Source organism: Miniopterus schreibersii, assembly GCF_964146895.1.
Source record: "Miniopterus schreibersii genome assembly, chromosome: X".
Classification (NCBI taxonomy): Eukaryota; Metazoa; Chordata; class Mammalia; order Chiroptera; family Miniopteridae; genus Miniopterus; species Miniopterus schreibersii.
In genome coordinates this window covers 20,996,870-21,011,948 of record NC_138104.1, presented here as the reverse complement: position 1 = coordinate 21,011,948, position 15,079 = coordinate 20,996,870, and the positions used below count along the sequence as shown (strand labels likewise).

General features: G+C 39.5%; 1 protein-coding gene across 7 annotated transcripts in view; it reads right to left on the bottom strand.

Annotated features, from left to right (window-relative positions):
- AMOT (angiomotin) overlaps window positions 1-15,079 on the bottom strand; it is a 62,545-nt gene that overhangs the window by 14,766 nt on the left and 32,700 nt on the right. For all 7 annotated transcript variants that reach the window (XM_081125055.1, XM_081125057.1, XM_081125059.1 and 4 more), the window contains 2 exons: window positions 1,460-1,609; window positions 536-726 (listed from right to left, as the gene is read on the bottom strand). In XM_081125055.1, the coding sequence (XP_080981181.1) occupies window positions 536-726; window positions 1,460-1,609 (341 nt within the window). The remainder of the gene's footprint in view (window positions 1-535; window positions 727-1,459; window positions 1,610-15,079) is intronic.

The window sequence follows — 15,079 nt, the reverse complement described above, 5'->3', positions numbered from 1 at the left end:
GCCTTCAAATATAGACCTTCTCAAAGGGCAGGGATGGATTCATGTTAAGCATAGCCTTTGGCATACCTTGGATGAGCCAGAGCTATCAAATGGCAGCAGCCACTCCTGAGTGACATTTAGTTTCTGACTGGCATTTCTCTGGAGAGCCTTTCACTCCAGTTCGAGGGCTAAACAAAGAAACCTACACATTTAGGTGAAAGGAACTGTGGCTCCGGTGAAGTAGGTGTGCAAACGTTCAGCTGATCCCATCTGTGATTGTTCTGGCTCCTGAAGAAAGCTGAACTATTATTCCAATAAGTTTATAAATAACTTTCATTTTCAAATCCCTGACCCTCTTCCCCCACAGTTATTCAGTCCCTGCATAACCAGATGACAGAAAACACACTTAAGCAGAAACTAGGGAGGAAAACAAAAAAGAACATTACAGAAACAAAAAGAACATACCGGAAAATCTATTAATTAGTCACCTTTCTGTTCTCCCCACACCCCCACCCTCATGCCCTTCAAGGAGTGACTCTACCAGCCAAGTAGTTACCTCTGAGCAGCCACAGTTGCAGCAGCATCTAGAGCAAAATGTCTCATCACGTTCTCTTCTAAATACTTCTGTTCCCACTTAGTCATATCAGCTTCCAGGGCCAGGATCCTTTCCTCCTTTTCACGAAGGAGCTCCATCAGCGCAGCAGCATTGTATTCCGAAACATTGGTGGGTTGAGAGTTGCCCTGGCGCTGTTGGGGGAAATGCCGAGACCCCTCAGATTGGTAAGAAAAGAAGCATGGTGGCTAAGGCCCATTTGAAGAGTCTCTATAATTGGAAAGGATTACTGCCCAAGTCACTTCAGTTTGGATTCTGATTCTGAAGCAAAGGGAATTCAGATTTCCTAAGGCCACTGTCTACCTTGGGCTTGAATATGAGACTCCCTTGTTCAGGAAAGGAATATGCCATATCAAATTGCCATGCTGCTCAGAAAGAGGATAAATGTTTTACAAACCACCATCCCTGCCTGCCTGCATGGTACACAATTAAAATGGGAATTACATATCTAGGCTTTGGTCTTTACCCCCTAACTTGTTTGACTTTCAGTGAGTCATGTAACTTTTGCTAGGTTTTGATTTTCTTTCATGTAAACATGAGGGGTACGGTCAGATGATTCTAAAGACCATTTCCAATTCTAAAGTGATTAGGAGTCTACTTGTATAACATCTTCACTGCTTGTTGGGTCTACTGTTTCTGGGGTTCATGTAAAAAATTAAAGGTGCATACTAGGCATCAAGGATTTTGCTGTGAGAGGAAGCCAAGTAAGCAATCTACAATTGCTTTTACAATTAGGAGGTGCTCTGGAGTAAGATCAGGTGGGGCAAAAATCCTAAAAATGAGCATGAGTGTGTTTTTGTCTTCATACCAAACACCAAGGGGAAAATAAGCAATCAAGAATATTCATTTTCTTTAAGTTCTCCAAACCTGTTGAATTCTGAGGGATTCCAGTTCTCTCTCCAGTCGTGTCCGGAGTCGGTGCTCCAGCTGCTCACGTTTTTCACATGCTGCCTGGAGCTGAACAAGGGCCTGCTGCATCTTCTCCACCTTATCTACATACACCTGCTTTTTTTTCAGCTGGAAACCCAGGTTGAGACCATTGCAAGATAGAAGGAAAGAGAACAAGATCAGTTAGGCACTCCGCCACAGCTCAGCACTCTGTCTAGATCTCTTCCTGTCCAACTCTAAAAAAGAGTGAACTGTGAGAAGGTTCTTCATGATGAACAGCAGGCTGCCTTGTATTTATCATACAGAGCATGTGACAAAGGACAGGAATTAGGAGTCCCTTTTTAATCTCTTCCTCCTTCCCCATCTCTATGTCTTCCCCAAATCTATTTTCACCAGGAAAATCTAAGACAGATTCCACTGATGGAAGTAATAGTAGATGGCAAGCTCTTAAAATTCCCATTTATGGATGTCTTCCCATCTGCTCTTCTTCACTCTAAATTGGACTATTCTGGGGATAGGTACATCTTACTTTGGTCATTACAATAGAGAAATGCTAAAAAGAAATAAAAAAGGAAGGCTCTCCAGGGAGAAAAGCTTAATTTGGCATGGAAAAGAAGCCCCTCTCCTTTATGTAGCTATCTCCTCTCCAAGTGAGAGAAAAAGAGTGGTCAACCGTTGAAGGTACAAGGAGTCCATAATTGTCTTCTTGAAGTCTGCAGTCCTGGTAATTACCTTTTATTAAAGGAACAGAGATTATTTGCAAATTCTGCCTCACTCATAAGCCTGAGTTGATAATACTAGATTATAATCTCTCAACTTTTTGCGGGGACCTTTAAAGATCCCTAAAGATTCAAACTAATGAATCAAATCTAAAACTACAGAAGTCAAACATGCACTGTCCTCTCTAAAAGCTTATGGGCCACATCCAAAAGCAAAGGTAGACTGGGGAGAAGAGTTCAAATCACTGTACCCTTGCAACTTACAAGCCAGATCCTGGCTTCATGAGAATGAAGAGAAACTCCCTTTAAAGAAGGCATACACACCCTCAACAACTAAGAAGATAGGGGAAAGTGTATCCTTTCCAATTTGTTAGTAAATGAACAGATTATGCTTTTCATAATACTTGTGGAATGGCTTTCTCACTAATAAAATCAACCCATAGACTCTTTATAAAGCAGAAGATTTTTCCAAATTGTCATCATCATTTTCATGGAGGTTGAACTTAGGGTCACTTTCACTACTATGATTTAAATCTAAATAAATTAATAATTTGATCAAAAGGAAATTCAAGAATTTAGCTAAACTATAACTTTTCAATAAATTCCTAAGCCTTTCAGCTATGCAGGCAGACAGTTTCAGAGTAAGAGGTTACTCACTCTACCAGCATTGCCCATACCCATTTAGCTGGAGCCAAGCCAGCATAACCTGACTCCCCCACTGTAGAAACCAGGTAACTCCTTAATGGCAATGAGTCCAAATCACTGCTATGTAGAATATCCAGTCAGACACCAATGGCATGTGCTAGTGGGGAAACTCTCCTGCCTTATAACTGCCCTCTCCCCAAATTGGAAATGAACTTTCTCCAGTTAGAAAAAAACCTATGTTATATTTTCCTACCAGACCGGTGGTACATTTTGCCTCGGCGACTGAGAAAAGGACACTTTTTACTTTTTTTTTATACATTCTTGACATTTCCTTTCATTCCAAAGCCTAGTTCAATCTAACCTTATAAACCAAATGAGGCAAATTATAAATTACATGTTTTTATCCATTAAACCTTTACCTAAGGAATAAAATAAACAAAAACCATCATTTTCTTTGCCTCAATAAGCTTAAACCTTCCTTTCCTAGGATACATGACTATTTGTAACAACACTGACTAGGGCAATGAAGACTTTTGGCCATGGATGCCTCTGCCTTCCTATTTGCTAAGCCTTGAATAACTGGAAAGAAGAAAATATCCTCTATCCTTCACCTTTTGAGATCTATTATCCTCATGAACTACTTAAAGTTGAATGCATTTATTTGTGAATCACTCTGAAAATCACCCTAGATGAGCAGCACAATGTTAATGCAGAGAATGTTAACTATAATTACAGCAGTTATACTTAAAAGCAATTAAAGTTAGATAGCACGCAGTTCTTGACTTGATGGTAAAGTACTGCAATGTAAGCTCAGAGAACTGAAAAATAAGCAGTCCAGGGTCAGGTGAATTTCTCCACGCTCTGCCTTTCTTGAGAAAGGAAACCTCAAAATCTTACCAAAAGCATCCCCAGCAATTTCTATTGCTGAGCCACCCCTTTGAAAGGGAAAAACAATAAAGGAGAAAGAGGTTTCTGAGTTGGCTGAGGATAGGCATGCAGATCAGACAACTTCCACAAGGCAGGCCAAGGAAAATCCCATTGTGCTTTCTTTACTACTGGGATGATTTTCCAAAAGGTACAAGGACCTCTGTTGCTGGCATAATTCTCCTACCTCCTTTAAAAGCAGAAAGGGTGCAGCTCACCCATAAAAACTATGATCACCTAGTTAATGCTTCATCTCTAAATAAGTAAGGATAGAAAACAACAACTCTTGGATGCTACCCATGCAAGACCCTATAAATGCAACCAACAAAGTCAACTATCTTCTAAGTTACATACTCTATTTTCTAGATCTCATCAATGTGTAGAAATAAACAAAAGTCTATATGGTTTATTAAATCCTCCATTATCCCAGATGTTATATGCTTTACTTTCACCTCATCATGATAAATTCCCTCTTCCTTCCACCTCTCCTCTAGAAACTAATCTCCTGTGCTAGGCTTCTGAAATGGTAGATCAGTATATAGGACACCCTGAGCCTTCAACTTCACCTTCCAATGACATCAGAAATGTCAGTGGTTCCTTCTTAGGTAAAGAGAGAGGCCATAAAGTAAAATTGTAAAGGTCATGAGCTCTGGCTTCAGACTGCCCAAGTCCAAATCTTGGGAACCCCACTCACTAGGTATGCAAGCTCAGGCAAGCTGCTTAATCTCCCTGAGTTTCTGTTTACTCATTCATCAATAATACGGAGAGGATAACGCCGCATACCTCTATAAAGATCAAATGAGAGAACTTGTGAAGTGCTTAGTAGAGTGTTTGGTACAAAAAGACAGAGTTGTTTTTCTTTTATAAAGAAAAAGTTAATGCCAAGTCACACATACTCTAGTCCTTTCAACTTTGAACATTCACTCCAGACAGCCTTAACATGGTTCTCATTATCTCAGTAACTGATTATCACATCAATGTCTAATTAAGACATTAAAAACCCAGCTTTTGCTCTCAGAAAGACATATAACATTGGGCCTCAAACACTTCATGAAATACAGCTTCAGGTATCTTTATAGGACAAGGCCCTTCAATGGCGATACAATTAAAACCGAGCAATGAGTAGCTGCCAAGATACCATATTCTCTCAAAATTATATGATTTAGGGGCACCTACACTTTAGGAGAAATAAATACCTATGGTTGAAGGTATTATTCAACTAAAGACCCTTAGACAGAGCACATACCACACCACATACACACATGCATGCTTACATGCATGCACACACACACACAGGTACATATCAGAAATTTCTATTTGACAGCAAAATGAAAGGTAAAGGAACAAGGTGGTAATCAGGAGACTTGGAATCTAGGCTTAGCTCTGCTCTTAGTGGTAATTTGCTTACCTGTTTTCAGCCTCAAAGTCCCCATTTGTAAAAAATGAGGGGGGTTTTAGAAGTCAGCAAACTGAAATGGTCAGCAGTGGGTCAAATCCAGCCACACCCATTCACTTATGTATTGGCTATAGCTGCCTTCCCGCAATAATGGCAGAGCTGACCAGTTGCAGTTGCACAAGAGACTGCATGGTCCACGAAACTGAAAATATTTCCTCTCTGGTCTTTACAGATAAAGTGCCAACCCCTGGAATAATGTTCAAACTGTATTCTAGAGTCCTAGTGTGCTGTGGAGTGCGTCAGAGGCCACTACGGTGGGCGAGTTGTATCAAATGGCTCCTCTGATATGCATTTTGTATATTGGCGTTTAACATAAAACTTCATTTCAAAAGAGATTGTTACCTCTTAAAATGCACATATATATATATGTATGTATGTGTGTATATATATGTACATATACACATTCTTGAGTGCTGTCTTCCCTAGAGAATGGGTCTCCCATCTTACCTCAGTCCATCATTTTTTCACCCTTGACACTTCAGCATGGTTACATAACTTAAGATTCCTGAGGACCCCATGGTATTTCACCCCTCACTGCCATTGGATATAGCACTCTATCTTTTACGTACACCCTGTGCACTAAGTTTTAAGACATTAAAACAACAACTCTGTGCTAGACAGATGATCTTGTATGTTCTCTAATAGTCCTTTAACTCACAAATATTTTATGAATCTAACCTTCCCCTTTTAGCCTTCAACACTGACTGATAAGTAAGGCTAAGATCCTAGAATTCCTTAAAGGAACATTCTTGGAGATAAAAACAAAAGTCCTGCCTTAGTTTGTGTGCATGTACGTGCATGCCAGAGACAGAACATAAATGTGCGTAGTCTCCATAGGATCACAGATGATTTGTTTTTCTGTGAAAAGTGTTCAAGGAAGTAAAAGTTCACTTGGAAAGTTTCTAAAGCCAAGATGGGGACGAGTACCCATGGTCCCTAGAAGAATCCAGGTAAATCCATCACTTAAACCAAATTCCCTCCAGAGTCAGTAAATGGGGGAAATCATTCCATCCATTCGAGTTTTCTTACCAAATGCCAATTTTCAAAAACCTATCAAAGCCCCATTTCCCTTGCTTTTCCTCATTCTATGTTCTCCTAATGTGGCTCCTTAAATCACTCTTACTTTCTGTCTTAATTATTTAGACCCACCTTCCCTTCCAAACCCACCCCCTACCTTTTGCTATACCCTAAAGGTCCAATCTATGGTAGTTTACTCTTTTGCCTCTATACCAATGGTTCTTATCTGGGGATGATTTTCCTTCCAGGGAACATTTAGCAATGTGTGGAGACATTTTTGGTTGTTACAGCTGGGGATAGGTTGCTACTGGGATCTCATGGGTAGAAGCCAAGGATACTGCTAAATATCCCATAGAACACAGGACAGCTCCTCCACCACTACCACCAAATAATTATCTGGCACCAAATATCAACAATGCTGAGCTTGAGAAACTTTGCTCTACGCCTGGAGATCTCCTTCACGCTGCACTTGCAACAGCAACTTATATTCCTATTTTTAAGGTTATCATGCTCTCTTTCATCATAGACCTCTCGCTGAATGCAAGATTTTTCACTCTGGCAGTTAATATGCCCCAGATTGCTTTCATTTTCCCTCAAAATGCTATCCTTTGGATAGTTTGGTCATTGTCATTACATACCTTATTTTTCCAGTCTCAAAATTTTGGAATTGCTATTCATCTTGCTTTCCTTTGTCTACTATATCCTATCTATGGCTTTGTCTTAATTCTAACTAATCTCTCTCACATTCTTGCATTTCCTTATATTTTTATAGCCTGCATAGTTTAAGTTCCTATTTCACAACTGAAATTATAAATAACCTAACATATCTCCTTACTTTCAGTTACCCTCTCCCATCTACACACAACCACACATGTACACACACACACACACACACACACACACACAATCAATCCATCCTACATACAGCTGCTATAACAGACTTCCCCAAGTAGCACATTATGAAACTGCCTTATTTAAGAATAAAAGCAATCTACTCAAATAGTATCAATTAGGTCCCTACTATATCCAAGGCACTTTTACACCTCCTTCCTCATTTCGCTCTTTTTAAAAAAATATATCTTTATTGATTTAAGAGAGAGGAAGGGAGAAGGAGAGAGAGATAGAAACATCAATGATGAGAGAGTCATTGATCAACTGCCTCCTGCATGCTCCCCACTGGGGATCGAGTCCCTTTCCAGCCTAGGTGTGGCTCTTAAAAATGCCTTTACCAATATTCTGGGCTGCTACTGCCTTAAAATTTGACCAGGCCTACAATGCATGTGATCAGCTTTGTATCAGTCTAATAATTTCATTATCTCCCCTTAATATATCAATAAACTCTCCAGGAGTTCTTCCTTGAATAATCCTACCTGACTCTGATGGCTGCTCTTCCCTAGAGCCTCTCATACGTAATGTGCACTCTATAAGCAATCATTTTATAAAATTTCATTCATGTATTCATGTATTCATGTATTCATTCATTCATTCATTCATTCATCAGATATTTACTGGATGGTTATCACATGCCAGGCCCTATTTTACATCTGAGAGCAGTAGTGATCCAATGGGAAGCAAGAAAAAGTCCCTGCCCTATTTGAGGGCAGTATCCCATAAGCCACTTAAGAGCAGGGCCCTTCTATTTTCCTCCCTATCTGTTTTAGGTTCTAGTTCTAATTCACTGTTCACTATATTCTTGGTGACCAGTTAACATTAAATAACTATCAAATATAAAAACAAATAAGAGCATAGCATAGCTTAGCTAACTGCAAATATACAAACAATAAACACACACATTGTTAAATGTATTTACTTTGCTTGGCAAGTCAAGATAAGGGTTTCAAATAATTCCTGTTAAGAGATAAGTTTTAAAAAGGGAAAACTGGGAGAAAGAACAGCAGGAAAGCAACTTATTGAAGAATAGAACAAATACTCTTGAGTTCAATCAATCATACTTTCCCACTGCACTTCTGCAACAATTTGAACCCATTCCCAAGCATTTGGCAGATCTCTTAACCCCCTTCTGACTCAGGAAAATCTGATCTCTGCAAATGAATACCACGTGATGGCATCTCTTCCCTCCTTCCAACAACTGTGGATGTCTTTCAAATTCATTTTTTTAAAGGATGGCTATATACAAAATTACTTGCAGGGCCCCCAGAGCTACCCATTTGTCTCAGCCATTTGCAAGGAAGTGATTTAATCATTAACCTTTTCCATTTATTCACTGGTGGACAAAGCATAGGGTGGGATATTTTAGAATTAAGAGATCTGGGTTTTCTACTAGACTTATCACTAACTGTAAAATCTGTGTGCACTTAAATTTCCAAATCTGTCTAAAGAAGATAAAACTTGAAAGATTTGGAAATATTTTCAAAATGTTAAAAAATATATTGGTGGTAGAAATAAATATGATACCATATTGATGGATACATGTCATTATATACAAGGGTGGACAAAAGTAGGTTTAGAGTTGTTCGTATGGAAAATAATTAAATAATAACACAAGAATAGACTGTGTTTTTCATACTCACAACTGCAAACCTACTTTTGTCCACCCTTGTATTTATCCAAACCCATAGAATGTACAACACCAAGAATGAACTATAATGTAAGCTATGGTCTTTGGGTGACTATGATGTATCAAATGGGTTTATCAATTGTAACAAATGTACTACTTTGATGGGGGATGTTGACAATGGTGGAGGCTATTCATGTGGGGAGGGGGGGGCAGTAGGAATACAGAAAAATCTCTATACCTGCCCTTTAATTTTGCTGTGAACCTACAACTGCTCAAAAAAATTAAGTCTTAATAGATCACGAAGAAATATATAGACGGATGCATAGAGGGGATGGACTATTATTACTAGCTGAATGAACATCAACATATACAAACATGCCATTGGCTGAAGGACACTGAGGCTAATGATACAGAACTAAGTCCAGTGCGACAGAGAACATCTTACATTATGTCTGATTTCATCTTCCCATCTACTGCCTACAACTCCAAACACTCGATGTATCACAAATGTCACAATTGAAATGTACTTTCTTTGCTCCTTTCCTTTATACAACTGGTTATATGTTGCTCCGTGAGCTTTCAGTGATTTCCATTTGATTTGATTTAGCCTTACCCAGGAGTCCCTGGCTCCAAGTAAGAGTTCCCTCTGAAGCAATTTGGAAACACTACCCTGGTATTAGCAAGCTGCCTCTGTCCATTGCCAAGAGACTGTGGTCCACTGGTGGATATTAAAAGAATTAAAGAGTAGAAACCATCTCTAGAAACTTGCTACCAAGGGAATGAAGTTCATTCTGTTAAAAAGACTTAAGAAAAATATACAGGGCTTCAAACTTGGGAATTTCAAAAACCAAAATCGTCAGGAAAAAAACGAGAAAACCAAGCTCTAAGAGGTCAATCCATCTCTATTTGGGGTGGGGACATAATCTCTTAACATACTGGGTGGAACAACACCTATTTCAAAGAAAATATGCTGCCATAATTATGGGAAATGTCATCCTTAGATGAAATGTCCTTCAAATAATTCAAAAATTCATCAGAACATTCTGAAAGATTCCTGGTGGATATATACTTTATCTGAATTGCTATCAGCACTCTAAATGCATATGCAATTCACACCCTTGGATCTTCCATCCACATTTATAATACATCATAACCATTGTGTGAGTTTTACCTACACCAACGAAGTCTTATTGTTTGAAGAGTATTTGGGGTTAGACATATAAATGTCCATGCCTAGATCATCTTCCTTTAAAATTTTTTTAAATTTATCTGTATTAATAGAAAAATTTTAAAAATATATCTTTATTGATTTCAGAGAGAGGAAGGGAGAGGGGGAGTTGAAACATCAATGATGAGAGAGTCATCATTGACCGGCTGCCTCCTGCACGCCCCCAACTGGGAATCACGCCCGCAACCTGGGCATGTGCCCCGACTGGGAATCGAACCGCGATCTCCTAGATCCTAGGTCAATACTCAACCACTGAGCCATGCCTGGCCGGGCTAGACCATCTTCCTTTAATACTGAGAAACAAGAAGACTAGTTATGCTACTGTGTGGATAGGTGTGATAGCAGAAGATCATGCATCTCTAAAACCAAAGAAGATAAATCAAATAAGTGGCAAGAAATCTAGAAATAGAAAATATTAGCCATAAACAGTTAATGGTGGAAATGTAGTAAAACAATATGAATTTAGTTTGGAGAATTGAGTGGAGTGGCAAAAGGGCTCTGGAAAATGCACTGCCACTAAAAGTCATCACTGTGATGTCTAAATCATCAGTAGCCATTGCAGTTCAGAAAAGGTTAACACTTGGGCCCCTTTTTCCTGAATCTCTGTGGCTGTCATTCTCACCGCCTAAAGCTAAAGAACAAGACTTACTGGATCTTTCTGCCAGCCCTCCCACATTCCACTCTGTTCCTTCCTGTGCACTTTGCTCAGTAAGCAGCCCACCCGCAGCATCTTCCCTCTTTGATCTTGCCAGCGTCTTTTTCCCACCATCCCTAAAACAATTACCCAAGTGGTGGCTCAGCTCTGGATCATAAGACAGCAACCAGCCAGAAGCCTGGGCTGCCTTGAGCCTTGTGAGTGAATATGCCAGGCATCTGTCGAAACTCTCCAGTGAAGTCAAATTAGTGGGGGCAGGGGAAGGTCTCTTTGAATGGGAGAATACCATGGTTGCTGTAGGACACAGAGTTCTTTTGACTTGGAGTTTAATGAGCCTCCACTTCAATAGGACCTACGTGTCCCGAAAGATAAGAGCAAGGATGGAAAGGCACCATTTGTCTTAGCTAGCTGCCTGCTGCATAGGCTAAAGATTGGTGGCAAAACCTGGATCAGAGTGACTCACAAAAAGAAAAGGTCTGCTCTTTAGTTAGAGCGCTGTCCCCTTCCTGGCAAGATACCTTCCTCCATGTCAGCAGAGCAGGGTCCATGAGAAAATCTGTGCTGAACTTCGAAGAGGAAGTTGTGATTGCAGGAGGAAGTTCTCTGTAAGCCTGAGGCACCATTTCTGTGTAGATCTTAGAACACAGTGAATAGAGTATCATGGGCAAGAGACTTGGTGGGATTAGAAAGATGGAATAGCTTTCAGGAAAAGTATCTAAATGATGACTTTGTAGAGAGAAAGACATGAAGGCATGCAAGGGTCCTCAGACCATTAGTCATAATCTCTCCTGGATCATCTTTTTAAAATTGAGATGTATTTGACATATAACATATATATATATATATATATATATATATATATATATATATATATATATATGTCAAATCATTACTTCAAAAACCTAAAACTAATATATACATACATATATGTGTGTGTGTGTGTGTGTGTGTGTGTATATATATATATATATATATATATATATTGACCTGACCACCTTGATGCAGTGCAAAAGTTATTTGAGTGACCTTGTATTTAGTAGCTAACAAAGTATTTCCTAGACAAAAGGCTTAATTTGGGTTAATTTCCCTAGTTCTCATTTGCTAAGTAGAAGAAAAAAGTTTTTCTGGAAGAACTTCTAAGGAAAATTCATGCTGCCATTAGTAAACTATAACCAAATTATTTGTTTATGAGACACAGGCAGGCATCTGACATATCCTTCTGCCTTCGAACATGACTATACTTGAGCCATCTCAGAGAGAGGAATACATTTTCTACTCATGATACCCTTCTTAATTTAGAAGCATTTACTAATTTTGTTAAGGAATCACAATAAAGACTCCTGACTAGATGACTTCCCGAGCTATCTATTCACCTTAATTACCTCCTGAATGTTCCATACTTAAAAATGTTACCCCAGGAAGAACAAGGCCTAATGGGGGTTGAGTCATAGCCAAAAAGCAAAACTTCAATGATCAATTCCTATATTTGAGGATAAGGGAAAGAGATGTTTTCCTTTGCATGTTATAGAGGAGACAGGACTAACACCACCTACAAGCAATCCTTGCTCTGATAGGCTGCTGAAACAAAAAGGGAAATAAGAAGCAGTGTTTTTTCCCTGAGGCGTGATTTCAAGCCTCTCTTGTGTGTTGGAGGTGATCTGACTTGAGCATCTAGAAGACATTACATGGTCTCCGCCTTTGGATTCTGTCAGGGAGCAGGTTCCCAGCCTGCTCTCCCCATCAAATGTTCTACCTCCTTTAGCACAAGCAACTCATAATTTTCCAACAACTAGACTCCATGAAAAAGTACAAGTTGGCTGAAGACTAAAAAATTAACAATAACTGATGAGTTCATTTGAGATATCTGGCCGCTAGGTGCCACCATTCAATCCTAGGCAAATATTTAGGACCTCTCCTTTAAATTATAAATTGTGAATCTAAGTATTTGGGGGCAGAACCTTGGAAAACAACTAAAAATCTCTGGAACAAATGTACAGAGAAACCTCAAACGTTTCAAAGCAGAAATGTATTTCAGGCAACTGTCGCAGTGAGGGCTGCTCAGTGGGAACTACAGATTAAGATCCTCTCCATACATGTATATTATTTTAATAATTAATAAGCAGTTACCACCAAGCCCCCAGACACTGCAAACCAAGACGGCTGCAGAGTCTTTGTCCCCATTTATCTCCAACTAGATAGGCACCCTTTCTGGAGGAGCAGAATGAGGTTGTTTTGTACACCTCAACCTCAGAGCAGTCTGGATAAGTTTCCCATAGTCTGTTGAAAAAGAGGGGCCCAATGGGTAAAGCAATCTTTTTAATTAAAAGATACAGAGGTTACTAAATCTGAACAAGCGCCCACATTTTCTTTTTGGGAGTGGAACCAAAAGATGATTCAGACAGGGAGAGAGGCAGCAGGGTCTAGGGAATGAAGAGTCATGAGATTCCAGTTTTATTCCTGGCTCTACCCAAGACTTGCCATGTGACCACCAGCAAGCTACTTCTTCTCAGTGGGTCTCTCAGTTTTCCCTTCTCTAAAAGAATACAGTCTTATCCTCTGCAATTTCCTTGCAAAAAGGGGGAGGAAGGGTATATATGAGGTATAACAAAAGGCTAAAGAGTGTGCTAAGCTCCTTAGACTTGGACACCAGGAATACATAAGTATTCCTCATTTACAATAAAGCATCTTTTTACCCCAATTTTTATTTATTTATTTTTATTTATCTTTATTGTTGAAAGTATTACGGATATCTCCCTTTTTTCCCCCTGTTGGTCCCCTCCACCCCATATCCACGCCCCCCCCCCAGGCCTTCCTCACACTATTGTCTGTGTCCATGGGTTATACATATATGCATATAAATTTTTTTATTAATCTCTCCCTACCCACTCCCCCACCCCACAGTAAAGCATCTTAGTGATATTTCTGATGTAGACAACTCATGAAGCAGGACATTAGCCTAATTTTATACAACCTAAAGTTTAACAATTAAGCAATTCAGATTAAAGGACATCATAGGTTAGATGGTGTTGCCTATTGAAAAAGTATAAACCCACAACTCAGCTCCAACAAGCATTTTAATATCCAAGAAAGGAAGCAAAGTCTACCTGTAAATCAGATCTCCAGGAACTAGAACCATTCTTACTGAGGGAGAGGAACAGGTAATGAGTAAAGGTAGGAAAATGCCTCACATACAATAGCCAGAATGCCAAGGGCTTGTTCACTAAATATTTTGCTCTCAAGTTTATAAAGCTTTCCACTTGCTTTGGAGGCTACTTTTTAAACAATTCAAATTTTAGAAGAGATAAGTCAGGGAGACGTGAAATTTTCTTTACAAAGTTATACTTTAGCACCAATTTTTTTTCTAGAACACACCCATTCCCTGAAGTGCAAAACATCTAAGAGTTAGTAGCACTCTAATACAATGACAACTGACATCCAAGATCAATTAGTGGCAAGCCAGCAGCAAAGTTCCCTCTATTTCACACAAACACAGCTTAGTGTTGAAATCGAGTAACATCTACATCAAGGCTGATCAGCTACATATTAATCATATACTTAGTAGTTTGGGGGCCCTTGAGTTTGTCAAGGGAAGGCTCCATCTTTGCACACAAATAACTGACAACTTCACCCCACCACATACCTATATTCCAGAACCTGGCCAGTAAGAACAAGGACACAACTTTTGGCCTGCCATAAAATGTAAACTGTCCCTGGGTCTCATCCTGTCCGATACCTCCCAGATTGCTTTTATCCTAAGATCCACCTGCAAAATAAATTCAACAACAAGAGGCAAAGCCATCAAGATTCATTTTTTAGCCCGGCAAGCATGGCTCAGCGGTTGAACATTGACCTATAATCCAGAAGATCGTGGTTCGATTCCTGGTCAGGGCACATGCCCGGGTTGAGGGCTCAGTTCCCAGCAGGAGACGTGCAGGAAGCAGCCTATCAATGACTCTTTCATCATTGATGCTTCTCTCCCTCTCCTCTCCCTTCCTCTCTCTGAAATCAATAAATAAAATATTTTTTTAAAAGATTAATTTTTTTATCTGAGGGGACCAACATGTAACTGAGCATGGGAAGACAAGGATCATTCTGACTTCAAGATCCTTGGAGTACTTTAGATTATCTGAAATCATTTTCTAACCATTCCTAGATAAAGCCCTGTAAGGGCGGAATTTATATATATTTATCACAGGTCACAGGCCTAAGGCAGGGCTGGTACCTAGTAAGAACTTGGTGGGAAGGTGTTAGCTTATTATATGAATGAGCAAATGGAAACTGCTCCTTGACCTTCGTGATTTTTTATTCTGGAGCCAAAGAAAAGAAGTTGCAGAAAAAAGAAATCAAAAGCCATATGCATCAGCATGGCTATAACTAGAAGTAGCAGATGGCACCTTTCTGTTGGAAGACAGTGCAACTGCCAGTTCACCAAAATGG